We start from the raw sequence: 18,111 nt of genomic DNA, 5'->3' as shown, positions 1-18,111 counted from the left end.
AGCTAGAGACTTGAAATTTGGTATGTAGGTAGCTATCAAATGTGACAAGGATGCGACACGAAACGTTTGGTTGAGATGGTTGCTGCGCTTGGCGGTATTTTGACCGCTTTTGGACAGCGATACAGGAACGCCGCAAGATGGACATCCTCTCGAACGATCTGCCGCTGGTATCCACAGGAACAACTTCGGACGGGAACCTGCGGGGGGAGGACGATGGGATGGTTACATCCGGAGATACATAACACTCGATAATGTTAATTAGACTTTATCATGGACTGGAGTCAGTTCATGGGCTGGAGGGCAAGGAAAACTGAATAATGGTTGCGTGGAAGAGCACATGTAAGTGAGGATCCTGCCCACTTAAAGAATTAAATAAAAAGGGTGAAAATTATCGGTTAAAATTAGACTGGTTTTGCCCGGAATTTGAGGATTTTTTTAGAGGTACTCAAAATAAAAATAATTGCAAGCGATTAATTTTACAACAAAGTTCTAAACTTGTATCTTTCTCAGCGCACTTATATCAACTTACCCAACAATGGCTTCCAGTTCCTTATGATCAGTTCCGGCAATCGTGTTCCGCCTCTTGCCGCGTATCTTCCGTTTGCCGGTCCTTCTCCTGACGCCGCCATTGCAGTCGATACAGGAACGCCGCAAGATGGACATCCTCTCGAACGATCTGCCGCTGGTATCCACAGGAACAACTTCGGACGGGAACCTGCGGGGGAAGACGATGGGATGGTTAAATCCGGAGATACATAACACTTGATAATGTTAATTAGACTTTATCATGGACTGGAGTCAGTTCATGGGCTGGAGGGCAAGGAAAACTGAATAATGGTTGGGTGGAAGAGCACATGTAAGTGAGGATCCTGCCCACTTAAAATAAAGAATTAAATAAAAAGGGTGAAAATTATCGGTTAAAATTAGACTGGTTTTGCACGCAATTTGAGGATTTTTTTAGAGGTACTCAAAATGAAAATAATTGCAAGCGATTAATTTTACAACAAAGTTATATAAAAAAACACCATAATATTATTCAACTCAGGTAACAAATAAATAGCTAATAATAAATAGACAGATAATTAATTATTATTTTTTCCTCAAGACATCAGGTTCACTTTTCAGGTACGTAGGTGTATCTACGTACCGAAACACTTGAAGAATATGTCACTGTCAAAAATTATTCACTAAATCCACCATCATATTGCAAAAAGAACACAACAAACATACCTAAAACAAAAAAATCACAGTTCATTCGTAAGACACCTCTAGTCCTCTAGCTCTCAATAAATCACTACCCTAAATTTCAGCTTCCCATCTTTAGCCGTTCAAAAAATATTCAGGGGTCCCCGGACTTTTGAAACACTCTGTAAAAAACACCATAATATTATTCAACTCAGGTAACAAATAAATAGCTAATAATAAATAGACAGATGATTAATTATTATTTTTTCCTCAAGACATCAGGTTCACTTTTGAGGCACGTAGGTGTATCTGCATACCGAAACACTTGAAGAATATGTCACTGTCAAAAATTGGTCACTAAATCCACCATCATAATCCACAATCCACAAAGAACACAAGAAACGTACAAAAAATCACAGTTCACCTGCAAGAACCTAGCTCTCGGTCCAGGCTCAAGAAAAAGACTAACACATCCTCAAAGACCAACACATCCTAACACCAACCAAAATAACTGTTCCCATAGCAAAAAAATATCACAATAATGCTAGCTCTCGGTCCAGGCTCAAGAAAAAGACTAACACATCCTCAAAGATCAACACATCCTAACACCAACCAAAATAACTGTTCCCATAGCAAAAAAATATCACAATAATTCGACTCGAGCTGAGCAAAGAATTTAAGATTATAGAATAATATGTACTAGGACATGGTATTGTTACAAATCTGGACAACAATGCGCTCTATTGATACTCAAATTTAATAGAAAATAACACAGAATATGTTATGATTATAAAGAATATGTTATTATAAAGAACAAGGTCTTCAATCTCATAATAATTTGAAATTAAATCATTTCAAGTGGAAACAAAGAAGACGGATCACTCAGACGGATTTAACTTTGTGTGATGGGCCCTTAAAAAAAAGACGGGGGTGGAAAATTTTGGCTTGGAGTGTCAGCTTGTTCACTTGATCGGAAGTTTAAAATTAACTAACCCGACTGCTTAATCCAATCAGTTTAAGTTTAACAAAAATACGGTATTGAAGATTTTTCTTTTCTCAGTATAGTAATAGTAATATAATAGTGCTTATTTATACTGCTCGCATAGGACTGAAAAGTCCCTTTACTCCAGCAGTAGGCTACTACTATTATTGTGGTCAAATTCTCAAATTATATTGAGGATAAAATTCCATACCTCGGCTGGGATTGAACCCACGCCCTCCTGTTTACCAGGCGAGCGCCTTGACCACTACACCACCGAGGTAGGTATTCCATACCTCGGCTGGGATTGAACCCACGCCCTCCTGTTTACCAGGCGAGCGTCTTGACCACTACACCACCGAGGTAGGTGTGTCCAGAAAAAAATGATAATGGACTCTTGGTGGAGAGTACCCACAAGGCAAGGATAACGCCAAAGGCGGTCTCTACCACCTAACCCTTATGCCGTCCACTCACGCTCAGACGGCTTGACAAACCTAGGTCGACATTAAAGCTATATTACTGGTAATTAGGCTTACTTTATCATAGACACTCGTTGCCATATTGAAAGTCCAGAAATAATTCCAAGACTCTATTACTGTGTTCAAATGCCCAAATTTATCAGGATGAAATTCCATACCTCGGCTGGAACTGAACCCGGGCCCTCCTGTTCATCAGACGAGCGTCTTGACCACTACGCCACCGAGGCAGGATAGGGCCAGCCACCATCAGGTAGACCTGACAGGTACACCAGATAATGTCCGCCTGTCAGGTCTACCTGATAGTATTTGTACTACTTTACTTTCCGTGTCCAAGATCACCAAAAATGCCGTTAGATTGTGTTTTTCCAGTGCTGTGCGACCTGTATTGCACCAACACTCAAATAGTGTGTGTGCTCATCAGGTATACCTGACAGGCGGACCTTTTCAGCCGCACCTGTCAGGTCTACCTGATAGTGGCTGGTCTAAGGAATATTTCTCTCACCTGATAGTGCCGAAGTTGTAGTGAGGGCAGCCATGGGCTCTTCTTCTCTCAGCGTCTTCAGTCCCGAATCCATATGGAACGAGGTGTAGTATCCTTCTGTATCACAGGAGTAGGTGGAACAGGTCTCCCCTTCATCGTGAAGTGTGGAATCGATAAAATAAAACAACATAGAAAATTCGAAAACATAAAAAAGGAACTACGAAAACACCGCTGGTAGACAAAAGTTGACTTGGCAAAAATCGATGAAAATCCGTGACACTAAAAAAAGCTTTTGATTTTTCAATTTCGAAATTTCATTCCCCCGGATTAAAAATTCTCTTTGGAATCAAAGTTAATCAAAATATAAACAAAGACGAGGACCCATGGGCTCTTCTTCTCTCAGCGTCTTCAGTCCCGAATCCATATGGAACGAGGTGTAGTATCCTTCTGTATCACAGGAGTAGGTGGAGCAGGTTTCCCCTTCATCGTGAAGTGTAGAGTCACCACTGGTCACAGAAGAGGAACCAGAAGCGGTAGGTCTGCGAGATGTGAGGAGGGTGCCGTGCTTGTTGCATACACTACCTGATGAGATGCTCGACCTGAAGAGGCCAAATAAGAAAATTTGGAGTAAAAAATAAAATAATAATACATTAAAAAAAAAAATGGTTTGGAAAAGCCGAAAATAAGCAGATTTCAGGACATCAGGAGTCTTCCATCAAGATTCAGGACATCAGCCTAATCAACCCAAGATTAACGATTTTTAGTTGGGTCAAATATAATAGGTACACCCAACCTCAGTTGGATCACTTGTTGGTTGTAGGCGAGCCGTGTAAACCTTGGTCCTTGGACCATTATTGTTGCTGCCCTATCCTAAACATTACCATACGAGCTGGGGTTCTAGTCTCATTCGAACAGGATAGGTACATATTTATGTTCTATCCCACAGACAAATCAAACTTTGTTGGTTGTAGGCGAGCCGTGTAAACCTTGGTCCTTGGACCATTATTGTTGCTGCCCTATCCTAAACATTACCATACGAGCTGGGGTAAAGGGACATTCTAGTCTCATTCGAACAGGATAGGTACATATATTCTATCCTGTTCGAATTTTGGGGTTAGATGGAAGAGAATGCCCTAGGCATTAATCCCGCCCCTGAGTTAGGATTTTTCAATATTTTTTTTCTCTTTCTTTCTTTATTCAATTTTTGTTTTCTTTTGTTAATTTATCATTTTGTTTTGTGTACCTCTTTGTAAATATTGTAAAATTCTAATAAAGTGTTATATAATAATAATATTCTATCCCACAGACAAATCAAACTCACCTCGGTTGATGACTAGTAACAGTAGATCCGCTCTCGGAGCTGGCACTCCAGTTGCCCGAGCTCGAATGCTGAGGTTCGTCCTTATCCCACTTCTTCCTCGCCAGGGATTCCGCCCTCTCCCGCATCTTAACTCCCGGGTCCAAATTCCTTATCTGGCGCAGTCGAGAGCGGCCCCATTCCTTGAGGGATTCGATGTGGGATTTCTTCTCTGTCATGACGCTGACACCCGCCCTCTCCCGCATCTTAACTCCCGGGTCCAAATTCCTTATCTGGCGCAGTCGAGAGCGGCCCCATTCCTTGAGGGATTCGATGTGTGACTTCTTCTCTGTCATGACGCTGACACCGCTACTGGTGATGTCCTCGGACATGTCCTTCCGCTCCGAGCTTCTGGGAAAGCGAAAGGGGCAGATTCTGGTTTATGTCAAGAAAGAACTTTTTGAGAACTCAGATTGTAAGATTAGAAAGCTAGAGGGCTGTTCCACAAAAACAAATCAAATCAAAAACAAATCGTGAATCTTTGTGGTAAAGTAGAGAGCTTTTTCACAACTTTTGAAGATGTCACAGCATTACTAAGAGCCTCCTGTACTATTTCTGACATTTCTATAATTTTTCTTTCTACTTTCTACTTTTTTTTTGATAGGTATAAGTTTGCTAGGTCTAGATAGGGAATTATAATTATTGTAACATAGTTAGTAAAGGGCAAGAACCCGTTTGAGTCCCGATCTACATGTTTCATTTTTACACCTGAGTAGGAAGATAAGTAGTAGATGACTATCACAAAATCCTAACATAATAGCTATTTATTTATACCTTTAGTTCATACATAATCTATGTAGGTAGTTATAGTCCGTAAATAGGTACTTGTACCTTTAATTCATACGTATAGGTATAGGTACCTCCGTACCTGACATATTAGTTCGTACATATAGGTACGAGATATGAACCTCGTTCGTACATAATTCGTACATACATAAGGTACGAGACATGTAGGTACATTGTACCTAGTTCACACCTAAATAGGAACATAGGTACGTACTATCTGATACCAGAGGGCGTTAGTCTATCACCTTGTCATCATACAGATATCGGATTTGATTCCCTTTGCTGATAAATATTTGGAATAGCGATGATATTAGCGATATCATGAGTTGTTGTTGTTGTTGTTGTTGTTATAGTAATAGCCATTGTCCGTGTGCCCGCGTAGTACCCATATCATGAGTATAGGCATCACGAGTATCATGACTTTCATGACAAACGCCCTCACACATGACTTGCAGATAACCATTCATGTTTTGCTATGAACCGATGCGATGACTCGTACAATAAACTATGAACAACCTGCTATGAACCGATACCATAGTTCTATCTATGGATTTTCTGATGTACCTAACTAAGACCTATACCTACTAGGTGCCTATATGAGTAATTGAGTATCACAATGTATAAAACCTATGAACCTGACTGATTCTACAGGTATCATCTAGGTATCTATGCTATAAAAGATCAGTTGCGCTTACTTGGGTGATGTTTCAAAGTCATAGAGCAGGAAAAATGAGGACAACGGAATTTTTCTTTTTCTTCTACGACTTCTAGATCCCGAGATAAATCGATTAAAAAAATGCCGGTAAATCGTGAACTTTGACGTCACGGCATACGCTCCCGTAGGCGATGACGTCACATCAAATGTCCCGAGCAAAGCTCCCTCGCAGGCAACACATTAATCTAAAGACGGGTGTGGAAAATTTTGGCTCGGAGTGTCAGCTTGTTCACTTAATCGGGAGTTTAAAATTAACTAACCCGACTGCTTAATCCAATCAGTTTAAGTTTAACAAAAATACGGTAGTGAAGATTTTTCTTTTCTCAGTATACAAAAAATGATAATAGACTCTTGGTGGAGAGTACCCACAAGGCAAGGATAACGCCAAAGGCGTTCTCTACCACCTAACCCTTATGCCGTTCACTCACGCTCAGACGGCTTGACAGACGGTCGACATTAAAGCTTTATTACTGGTAATTAGGCTTACTTTATCATAGACACTCGTTGCTATGTTGAAAGTCCAGAAATAATTTCAAGACTCTATTACTGTGTTCAAATGCCCAACTTTATCAGGATGAAATTCCATACCTCGGCTGGAACTGACACTCGCCAACCCCCATCAGATCCATAGGAAGAAAATTTTGTACCTTATGAGGTAGAAAAAATGTACCTCAGCTCCGGCTCTATAAGAAAGAAACTAAATGGCATGAACACGGGACAACAACAAAACCATTGCTATCAAATGGCAAACATTTGCAATCAAAACAGAGAAAGAGTTAATGACGACACAGACAACAGAGAGGTTGTGGCTCACAATGAAAACAAAGATGGATGACCTGTAGGCTGTTGTAGGCTGCTTATGAAATAGCTACCAGCATATTAGTCAAAGAATTACGTTTAAAATAAGAACAAAACTCACAACTCAATCAAATATTAGATAATCTACACAATATTGTATGAGAAACCAATGTTTGATCAGATGATGGACATTTTGGACACGTGAGAATTTCTTGTTTTGGTTAAGAGCTTTACCAAAAGGGGTACAAATGAAATGGATCAAGATCAGATCTTTACTAGGACACTTTAGGAAAGAGGAAATTTGGAAACATTACTTAAATTCATGTCTGAGTTTCTGAAATGGGAATCCAGAAGTAGACACCTATACATATTGTGCAAAAGAACTAAAATGAGAAGAAATTGCTCAACTAATTACTTAGATACCTTTGTTCCGTATCAATTGGTTACCTATTAAGCATCATATGAAACTTAGGGAGAACTTTGCTATCAAAAGCTCCAATAGTGATAAGTGGATGAGCATTATATTTTCCGATAGTATAAGTATACATATCCGAAACACAGTTTTGAAAGAAAAAATATTTTTGACTAAAGCTTGTACGAAACAACTTCTACGGTTTATACATATTTAATTTTCTCTTTTTTTTCCATCGTACCGAAGGCGAAAAGAGGAAGAAGAGAGGATAGGAGGAAAAAAAAGAGAGGATTCGAAAGCCAGCCGTTCCGAGAACGAACCTTATCTGGTCAGTATAAATTTGCTTCTTTTTTCCTAATCATACCAAGTTAGTGTTGTGGTTCAGGAAAAGAGGTTTCATATTTTTCCAGGATGTGAAAACCCTATACATATAGATACGTCCAAAGTTTAACACAGAATCGTGTAAGTTCATACAACTCACGTGTATGAACTTTATGGAGGCCCAGCATTCTCCAAGAGCCAAAAGGGATCAAAGGAAAGTCACTACAACTGTGTCACATAGTAAAGTGACTACAACTGGTTCACATAGTAAAGTCACTACACGTAATGTCTAATCATATAAATCAGACTCAAGTACATAGTGTAATATGAAACGATTTATTTTACATAGAGAAGGGACGACGTCGACTAATGGTCACCAGGGAAATGACGATATTTTTCATGTGAAAAACTTTCCTTATTTACAAAAATGCATCCGGGGGAAAATCTGGAAGAAAATGTCATCAAAGTGATCCCAACCCCTGGTGCCCGTTCTGGAATAGTGCATCCCTGGTCTGGAATATAGTGCATACAAATTGACCTCAGTGGCGGAATTACCCACACTTATCAGTTTTTTTTTTAAGTATGTAAAGGGACTCTTATTTTGGCAGTATAAGCAGGGTAGATACTAGATTTATTCAACACCTTGATTTATTCTTCACAACTTCTCAACAAATTAAGACCTTTTTTTCCAACCGCCTATATAATTCCTTCTTTCCTTGGCGATGCATCTGCATGCTCAACTGATTAGGCAGCGGCCGCACAGCTCGGCAGCGCTGCCGGGTCGCGCTGCCCGGCAGCTAGGATCGGAACGCCACCTTAAGAGCCTCCTTTTCTATTTCTGACATTTCTATAATTTTTCTTTCTACTTTCTACTTTTTTTTTTGATAGGTATAAGTTTGCTAGGTCTAGATAGGGAATTATTGTAACATAGTTAGTAAAGGGCAAGAACCCGTTTGATGTATCAAATATAATATATAATATAATATAATCACATCTTTTCAATCTATTAAAAATTTACAATATAAACAGTGAAAAGCTTGATCTGTCAGTATCTTTTAGTAAGTTCTCAAATCAAGTTGAAAAATGTTTTATTCCTAATAGCTAGGTACGTAATTATGTAGGTAAATGTTTATATACTATGTTTTTATTTTATTTTATCCCCCCTCGTATTATCTCATACAGGTAGATTTAAGAAACTTTGTAAATTACATGTAACATGCCATAATATTGTAATAAAATATAATTGAATTGAATTGTCTATTCCTCCTCTTCCTCTTCTTTCCTTTATCTCCTTCTCCTCCTCCATTATCTTCTCTTCCCCTTCATCTTATTTTTATTCACTTCCCCCTCCTCCTCGTCTACCTCTTTGTATGAAAACTTCCCATGTACAAGTTTATGGGACAATACAGGGTAGCTCATGACCTGAGCCAACAGGCAACAAGTGAGGGCTTTTTTTTTTTCCTTCGATCGATAGGTATAAGTTTGCTAGGTCTAGATAGGGAATTATTGTAACATAGTTAGTAAAGGGCAAGAACCCGTTTGATGTATCAAATAAAATAAAAAATAAATACTCTGGTAATGCCGCCACTACTAATTAAAGTAGCTACTCAATTGTCCTCACGAGGATGAGTGCACCCCGAACTCTAAGAAAAGAGCCGAAAATCCGGGGTTCGAACTTAGTGCCTCCAGGTTGAGAGTCAGCCATGTGGTCACAGAGGTGGACTATTCCTAGGAATCTACACGAGTTCAATGACCTAGCGTAATGTATAGAGAGGATTTTCTATGTAGGAGAAAATATATTGGTGATCGGAACAATAGACGAAAGGAAAATGGTCTCCATAGATTCATCGTATGATGGTAGGTATGTACCTGTGTCATGCTATGAAGATAGGTATGCTATGGACCTGTGTTATGCCATGAATGTTATACGCGCCTACATAATATACGTAGGTATCAGGGCCCCTCCAGCCTCATTTTTCTCCTTTACTGTACTTTAACTAATCCTTGCTACTAATTGACTGAAATTACTTTTAGTATTTAAGGAGTTTGCTTTAAAAAGGAAGGGAAAGCATCGAAGCCGACGGCCGAGTAACCAAAACAATGCGTCTTGGATCCCCCGCCAGTCCAGTCTTAGAATACAAGGAACTTCCCTGGTATTATAACTTGTATCTGCTATGAAGATAGGTATGCTATGGACCTGTGTTATGCCATGAATGTTATACGCGCCTACATAATATACGTAGGTATCAGGGCCCCTCGAGCCTCATTTTTCTCCTTTACTGTACTTTAACTAATCCTTGCTACTAATTGACAGAAATTACTTTTAGTATTCAAGGAGTTTGCTTTAAAAAGGAAGGGAAAGCATCGAAGCCGACGGCTGAGTAACCAAAACAATGCGTCTTGGATCCCCCGCCAGTCCAGTCTTAGAATACAAGGAATTACCCTGGTATTATAACCTGCATTATCAACTGTTCTAATCCGACTGTAGGTATGTACAACTTCCGGTAGGAGTAGATACCCATGCTGTACCTATCAAAATAATTTAGGACCACATCACCAGACTATCAAATAGCTAGGGAAGGATTAGAAAAATAAAAACCCGAGTCCTAGTGTCACTGATAGCCAGCGACGACAGCACAATGAATGCACCAGTTCCCAATGGATCACTGAAGTTAAGCAACGTTGCGCATGGTTAGTATCTAGATGGGTGACTTTTGTCCTAGGGTTTTTTTTCTCTCTAAAAAATGTACCTCTGCACCGCTGTAATACTTCAAGGCACTTTCTTTTATGACATCCATGCCTATCCAAGTACGGGAACCTTTGGTTAGAAATTTTCCGCCCTGCCCGGGATTCGAACTCAGCACCTCCGGGTTGACAGTCAGTGCTCTTGACCACTCGGCCACAGAGGTTGGCGACCCTAAAATGACGGGATATACTCACTTATTGGCTACCGCTTGAACTTGTTCTTCGGGTGAGGGTAGCTTATGGTCGGTGGCCCCAGTATCGGTCACGTCTTCATCAGTGAGTGATGTTGTGACCGGATTTGGTGCACCTATCCGCGCTGTGCAGTCCGGATCTACCGTGATGTCACCTAGAGCTTCGGATGAGGTCCATTGCCGGAGCTTGGAGAGGGAGGCCGGCTGGAAAAAGAAGAAGAAAAACACTTTGTTAGGAAAAAATCTTTAGTTGAGGATTTGGATGTTTTTTGATTAATCTTTTTTCAATAAGTTTGATAGAAGGAGCTGTAACTTCCAAGGTCTTATCGATTCCTTCCAAGAAGGTATGTTATTATAAAGCTGGACTACATTTCAGCTAATGTGTACAGGGTGGGGCATTTGTGTTCGCACGTGGGTGGTTAACCCAAATGAGGCTGGGTGTCCTTTCAGTGCACTTTGTTGGAACTTGTACCGTGATACCTGAGAACTTCTCCATTTAACCGAGGCGAGGGTTTGAGCCTCTTCTAGGAGTCGTTATTTATAATTATAGAAACGTATCTTTAGGAAGGTCTAACTGGCCATCGATCTTGGAAAGATCATTCCCTGGACTCGGGCTGCCGGAATGGTTTTAGTTACCGGTTTAAAGTCGTAAATAAAAGGAATTTGTTTTGCGCTCTATTGATACTCAAATTTAATAGAAAATAACACAGAATATGTTATGATTATAAAGAATATGTTATTATAAAGAACAAGGATTGATTATGTTACTGAGGCGAAAACTTTTACTATAATGACATGTTATTATAAAGCTGGACTACATTTCAGCTAATGTGTACAGGGTGGGGCATTTGTGTTCGCACGTGGGTGGTTAACCCAAATGAGGGTGGGTGTCCTTTCAGTGCACTTTGTTGGAACTTGTACCGTGATACCTGAGAACTTCTCCATTTAACCGAGGCGAGGGCTTGAGCCTCTTCTAGGAGTCATTATTTATAATTATAGAAACTTATCTTTAGGAAGGTCTAACTGGCCATCAATCTTGGAAAGATCATTCCCTGGACTCGGGCTGCCGGAATAGTTTTAGTTACCGGCTCAAAGTCGTAAATAAAAGGAATTTGTTGGAACCTAATCTTACAAATAACCTTCCTTTGATTCACTCATTTGTAGCCCAATCCAACCAAGTCAGACATAATCAATCCATGCTCAACCATCCAGTATTCAAAGAACAAAACAAAAGACTCATAAAGACACACATAAAGAATAAAGAGACCTGCTAATAATTGGGTGAGAGGAACAAAACAAAAGACTCATAAAGACACACATAAAGAATAAAGAGACCTGCTAATAATTGGGTGAGAGGAACAAAACAAAAGACTCATAAAGACACACATAAAGAATAAAGAGACCTGCTAATAATTGGGTGAGAGATAAGAAAGAAACTAAATGGTTGAACACGGACAACAACAAAACCATTGCTATCAAATGGCAAACATTTGCAATCAAAACAGAGAAAGAGTTAAATGGCGACACAGACAACAGAGAGGTTGTGGCTCACAATGAAAACAAAGATGGATGACCTGTAGGCTGTTGTAAGATGCTTATGAAATAGCTACCAGCATATTAGTCAAAGAATTACGTTTAAAATAAGAACAAAATTCACAACTCAATCAAATATTAGATAATCTACACAATATTGTATGAGAAACCAGTGTTTGATCAGATGATGGACATTTTGAACACGTGAGAATTTCTTGCTTTGGTTACGAGCTTTACAAAAAGGGGTACAAATGGAATGGATCAAGATCAGATCTTTACTTGGGCACTTAGGAAAGAGGAAATTTGGAAATATTACTTAAATTCACGTCTAAGTTTCTGAATTGGGAATCCAGAAGTAGACACCTATACATATTGTGCAAAAAAACTAAAATGAGAAGAAATTGCTCAACTAATTACTTAGATACCTTTGTTCCTTATCATTTGGTTACCTATACAATATTAAGTAGATACTTACCAAAAACAATTGATAATACAAGGCATTGCACATCAATATACAATCCGACTTCATTGAACATAGATAAAATAAAACAACATAGAAAATTCGAAAACATAAAAAAGGAACTACGAAAACACCGCTGGTAGACAAAAGTTGACTTTGCTAAAATTGATGAAAATCCGTGACACTACTACGAAAACACCGCTGGTAGACAAAAGTTGACTTGGCAAAAATCGATGAAAATCCGTGACACTAAAAAAAGCTTTTGATTTTTCAATTTCGAAATTTCATTCCCCCGGATTAAAAATTCTCTTTGGAATCAAAGTTAATCAAAATATAAACAAAGACGAGGACAGAATATTAAATACAGACTCGGATTATAAATAATGAATTGAAATCGATATCAGTGCGCAAGGGTGAGGACTGGTTGGGAAGACTAATTTTAAAGTTATCCAAAAAGTTTAGAGGAAAGAATATAGCTAGACGAGGACAGAATATTAAATACAGACTCGGATTATAAATAATGAATTGAAATCGATATCAGTGCGCAAGGGTGAGGACTGGTTGGGGAGACTAATTTTAAAAGGTTACCCAAAAAGTTTAGAGGAAAGAATATAGCCGAACACCAGATAACCTCACGAAATCTAGGGCCCGCCACTCATGGAAAGAACATAGTGAAACACCAAATGCCTTCGTACAATCTAGGGCCCGCTACTTACTCACACAGTCGGACAAATTTAGTTCTGTCAGACCGCCAGAATACATATATGTGGAGGAAAGAGCTTCCGACTTGCAAATGGGAAGTTGAATTTAAACTTCCATGATGGAATTTTTAAGAAATCGAGAATTTGCAAGCGCCACAAAGTTATAGGATACTGACAGGGGCACACCTATTAAAGTAAATTGAAAAAAGACGTCCCAGGCCATAAATCTAAGAGTCTTCAGTTCCAATTTTTGATCATCTCTCCGACACTGGTCAATATTGATTCAAGTCAACATGCTATCAGTCCCTTAGTTCTGTCAGACCGCCAGAATACATATATGTGGAGGAAAGAGCTTCCGACTTGCAAATGGGAAGTTGAATTTAAACTTCCATGATAGAATTTTTAAGAAATTGAGAATTTGCAAGCGCCACAAACTTATAGGATACTGACAAGGGCACACCTATTAAAGTAAATTGAAAAAAGACGTCCCAGGCCATAAATCTAAGAGTCGTCAGTTCCAATTTTTGATCATCTCTCCGACACTGATCCATATTGATTCAAGTCAACATGCTATCAGTACAGATCTACATGTTTCATTTTTACACCTGAGTAGGAAGATAAGTACGTAGTAGATGACTATCACAAAATCCTAACATAATAGCTATTTCTTTATACCTTTAGTTCATACCTACATATGTAGGTACCAGATATGTAGGTAGCTATAGTCCGTAAATAGGTACTTGTGCCTTTAATAAATTCATACGTATAGGTATAGGTACCTCCGTACCTGACATATTAGTTCGTACATATAGGTACGAGATATGAACCTCGTTCGTACATAATTCGTACATACATAAGGTACGAGACATGTAGGTACATTGTACCTAGTTCGCACCTAAATAGGAACATAGGTACGTACTATCTGATACCAGAGGGCGTTAGTCTATCTGGTCTATCACCTTGTCATCATACAGATATCGGATTTGATTCCCCGTGCTGATAAATATTTGGAATAGCGATGATATTAGCAATATCATCACCCAAACATCACCCAAAATCATCACCAACATCATCACCCAAAATTATTTAACACTTCACAATGGATTAGAAACTTCAAAAGAACCAATAAAACAAAGTAAAGGAATCATACAGGGTGATCCACTTAGCACAACCATGTTCCTAATATACATCTCAAGTCTACCAAAAATATTCCATAAATATCAATCGATCAAATGTCTAATGTTTGCAGATGACCTTGTGGTCTACTCAGAAAAACTAGAAGATCTACAAAAAGCAATGGAAGATTTACACAATTGGTGCACAACCTACAAAATGACAATTAATACCAACAAAACCAAGATAATAAAATTTAGAAATGGAGGAAAAACAAAAAGGACAGATATTCTAATGTATGACAACAAAAACATTGAGTTTACAAATGAATACATGTATCTAGGAATACTCATGCAACCAACTTTAACTATAACTAAACACATTCAGTCAAAGAGTATTAAAGCAAGCCACAGTATGGGAACCATCAAAAATATGAAACACCTAAAACTAACAACCATACATAAAATCTTCCTCATAAAAATCTGGCCCACTGTATGTTATAGTTTTGAAGTCCTGGCAGAAGACCTACAGCACAGTCACCTCCTAGAATTAGACAAAATCAAAGCCAAGCTGTATAAGAAAGCATTGTGTCTACACAAGAGCACTTCCAACACACTTGTATTTCACATGGCAGGTGTAAGGAGATTTGGCGAGGAAGTGATAGAGAAGTACAACTCTAAAATATCACCATCAGAAATCCAAAAATATGAAGAAATTATAGAAAACAAAAACATGGAATTTGTCATCAAGAACTATACTAGTGGACCAGCCTTCAAATCTAACACCTGGAAAAATAACAACCAATCAAATAGACACATCATCACACGGTACACAGTGCATGGATTTCACCATCTCATTTGCACGAAGAAAGAATATCACACTGAATATGATAACTGCATATGTAAACTCTGCAAACTTGTCATAAATGAACGTTATCATCTTGATGGTCATATCGTGGAGGGTTCTTCTCTTTCTAACCTTATCAAGTCTCTTTTATCTGTAAATTGTAATTCTCCTTTACTTTAATTTTATTTTTAGCATGTGTGACGACCACTAGTGAGGCATATATGTACAGAGAATGTGCAGACATGTGGAGATAAACCGGTAGATGATGCAATTAATGAATGTCACTTTAATTAGATGGAGTACATGATATGCAATGTGGACAACTTTGATGAAAGTATCATGTGTATGAATGTGGACCATGTTATGATGGAATGTGAGACATGTGTGCTGAATGTGAGACAATTTGTATGAAAGTAAGACATGTGTGATGAGATGGTGAAACTTGAGTAAAAATAAGACATGGTGTCAACCTGTGAGACATGTGTGCGAATTGAATGTAAACCTGAGCGAGAAATGAGACATGTGTGATGAATTAAGAGCATATGTGATTGAAGTGATCATTATCCAAATGTAAGACAGAGTGTAAGTAGTATGTACAGAGTGTAAGTATTAAGTTTACACTGTAAGTATTAAGTATAGAGTGGCAATAGAGTGTACAGAGTGTAAGAGACATGTATATAGAGTATAAGCAGTGTGTACAGAGTGTAACCAGTGTGTCAGTGTAGGTAGGTACTTCTTGTACTTTTTCTTGTAAATTGTGTAAATTTTTACCCATGTAAGAAAAATAAAACTACAACTCAAGTTGTGAACCTGTTAATAATAATGATATTAGCAATATCATGAGTTTGTAAGAAAAATAAAACTACAACTCAAGTTGTGAACCTGTTAATAATAATGATATTAGCAATATCATGAGTTGTTGTTGTTGTTGTTGTTATAGTAATAGCCATTGTCCGTGTGCCCACTGTGCCCGCGTAGTAGCCATATCATGAGTATAGGCATCACGAGTATCATGACTTTCATGACAAACGCCCTCACACATGACAGATAACCATTCATGTTTTGCTATGAACCGATGCGATGACTACAATAAACTATGAACAACCTGCTATGAACCGATACCATAGTTCTGTCTATGGATTTTCTGATGTAGGTACCTGACTAAGACCTATACTAGGTGCCTATATGAGTAATCGAGTATCACAATGTATAAAACCTATGAACCTGACTGATTCTACAGGTATCATCTAGGTATCTATGCTATAATTTTACTGACTGCCTATCAGTAGGTTTGGGGTTTGGGATCAACTGTTCTAATCCGACTGTAGGTATGTACAACTTCCGGTAGGAGTAGATACCTACCCATGCTGTATCAAAATGATTTAGGACCAGATCATCAGATAGCTATGGAAAACAGCTAGGGAAGGATTAGAAAAATAAAAACCCGAGTCCTAGTGTCACTGATATAGCCAGCGACCAGCGACGACAGCACAATGAATGCACCAGTTCCCAATGGATCACTGAAGTTAAGCAACGTTGCGCATGGTTAGTATCCAGATGGGTGACTTTTGTCCTAGGGTTTTTTTTTCTCTCTAAAAAATGTACCTCTGCACCGCTGTAATACTTCAAGGCACTCTCTTTTATTACATCCATGCCTATCCAAGAACGGAAACCTTTGGTTAGAAATTTTCCGCCCTGACCGGGATTTGAACCCAGCACCTCCCGGTTGACAGTCAGTGCTCTTGACCACTCGGCCATAGAGGTTGGGGACCCTAAAATGACGGGATATACTCACTTGTTGGCTACCGCTTGAACTTGTTCTTCGGGTGAGGGTAGCTTATGGTCGGTGGCCCCAGTATCGGTCACGTCCTCATCAGTGAGAGAAGTTGTGGCCGGATTTGGTGCACCTATCCGCGCTGTGCAGTCCGGATCTACCGTGATGTCACCTAGAGCTTCGGATGAGGTCCATTGCCGGAGCTTGGAGAGGGAGGCCGGCTGGAAAAGAAGAAGAAAATCACTTGTTACGAAAAAATCTCCAGCTGAGGAGTTGGATGTTTTTTGATCAATCTTTTTTCAATAAGTTTGATAGAAGGAGCTGTAACTTCCAAGGTCTTATCGACCCCTTCCAAGGCCTTATCGCCCCTGATTTCGGGAAGGACAGGATAGAGGAAAGCCAAACCCGTTCCGAGAACGAACCTTATCTGTGTAGGATGTAGTTATATTTTAGTATAGGATGACAGGAACAACCCTTTAGCTGTGTAAGTAGGTCATATTCCTAGTTCAAAATCAATTAGGGTCGGTCGTCTCAAAACCTTTGAAAACAAAGACACACTCCAAATCAATAACACAGACATACTTGTGTGTTCCTTTGATACATAACTGTATCCAAAGCCTCATATTTAATCTTGCAAATCTCAAACATGAGCCTTCACTTATCTCCTTAATCAAATTATATATTTAAAAATAATAATAATCTTCCGGTCATGAATTGAACTTATAGGTAGAAATACACAACTATCACGTCACGTCACCTCATGGGGAGTCAGAAAGATGTAGTTGTCCCATATATAATATTGTAGGTAGGTAATCTCTTCAGGACAGGTACACTACTATCACGTCACGTGATCTCATGGGGAGTCAGAAAGATGTAGTTGTCCCATAATATTGTATAGGTAATCTCTTCAGGACAGGTACACTACTATCACGTCACGTGAGCTCACGTGGCGTGAGGATAGTGTGGCTGTCCTGAACGAAATTACCTACCATATTAGGGGAAAACTTTGAACTACATCTTTCTGACTCCCCATAGGTATCGTGACGTGACGCAATGGTGGTGGGTCTCTACCTAATTACCCCCTTCTCACACTCAGACTGTCTGATAGACCACGGTCTCATGGACCTGTGTCTGTCTGTCAGTCTGAAGGTGCGTGAAAAAAAAAAAAAAAAAAAAAAAAAAAAAAAAAAAAAACACCCCCCAGGGTTTTCCAACAGGGGCTGCACAGCGGGGGG

The 18,111-nt window shown here is 39.1% G+C and overlaps 1 protein-coding gene across 1 annotated transcript in view; it reads right to left on the bottom strand.

Moving 5' to 3' along the window:
- Window positions 1–17,097, bottom strand: part of LOC103518570 (cell wall protein AWA1) — a gene marked incomplete at both ends in the record, with an annotated part of 34,596 nt that extends 17,499 nt beyond the window's left edge. The window contains 8 exons of the mRNA XM_026830329.1: window positions 3,146–3,274; window positions 3,506–3,723; window positions 4,446–4,639; window positions 4,757–4,832; window positions 10,454–10,653; window positions 14,989–15,041; window positions 15,573–15,604; window positions 16,898–17,097. Of these exons, the coding sequence (XP_026686130.1) occupies window positions 3,146–3,274; window positions 3,506–3,723; window positions 4,446–4,639; window positions 4,757–4,832; window positions 10,454–10,653; window positions 14,989–15,041; window positions 15,573–15,604; window positions 16,898–17,097 (1,102 nt within the window). The remainder of the gene's footprint in view (window positions 1–3,145; window positions 3,275–3,505; window positions 3,724–4,445; window positions 4,640–4,756; window positions 4,833–10,453; window positions 10,654–14,988; window positions 15,042–15,572; window positions 15,605–16,897) is intronic.
- Between the last annotated feature and the right edge of the window lie 1,014 nt (window positions 17,098–18,111).

Source organism: Diaphorina citri, unplaced genomic scaffold (assembly GCF_000475195.1).
Source record: "Diaphorina citri unplaced genomic scaffold, Diaci psyllid genome assembly version 1.1 scaffold2253, whole genome shotgun sequence".
NCBI classification, from domain to species: Eukaryota; Metazoa; Arthropoda; class Insecta; order Hemiptera; family Psyllidae; genus Diaphorina; species Diaphorina citri.
Note: the sequence above shows the minus strand (reverse complement) of the source record. Positions and strands in the feature narration are given on the sequence as shown.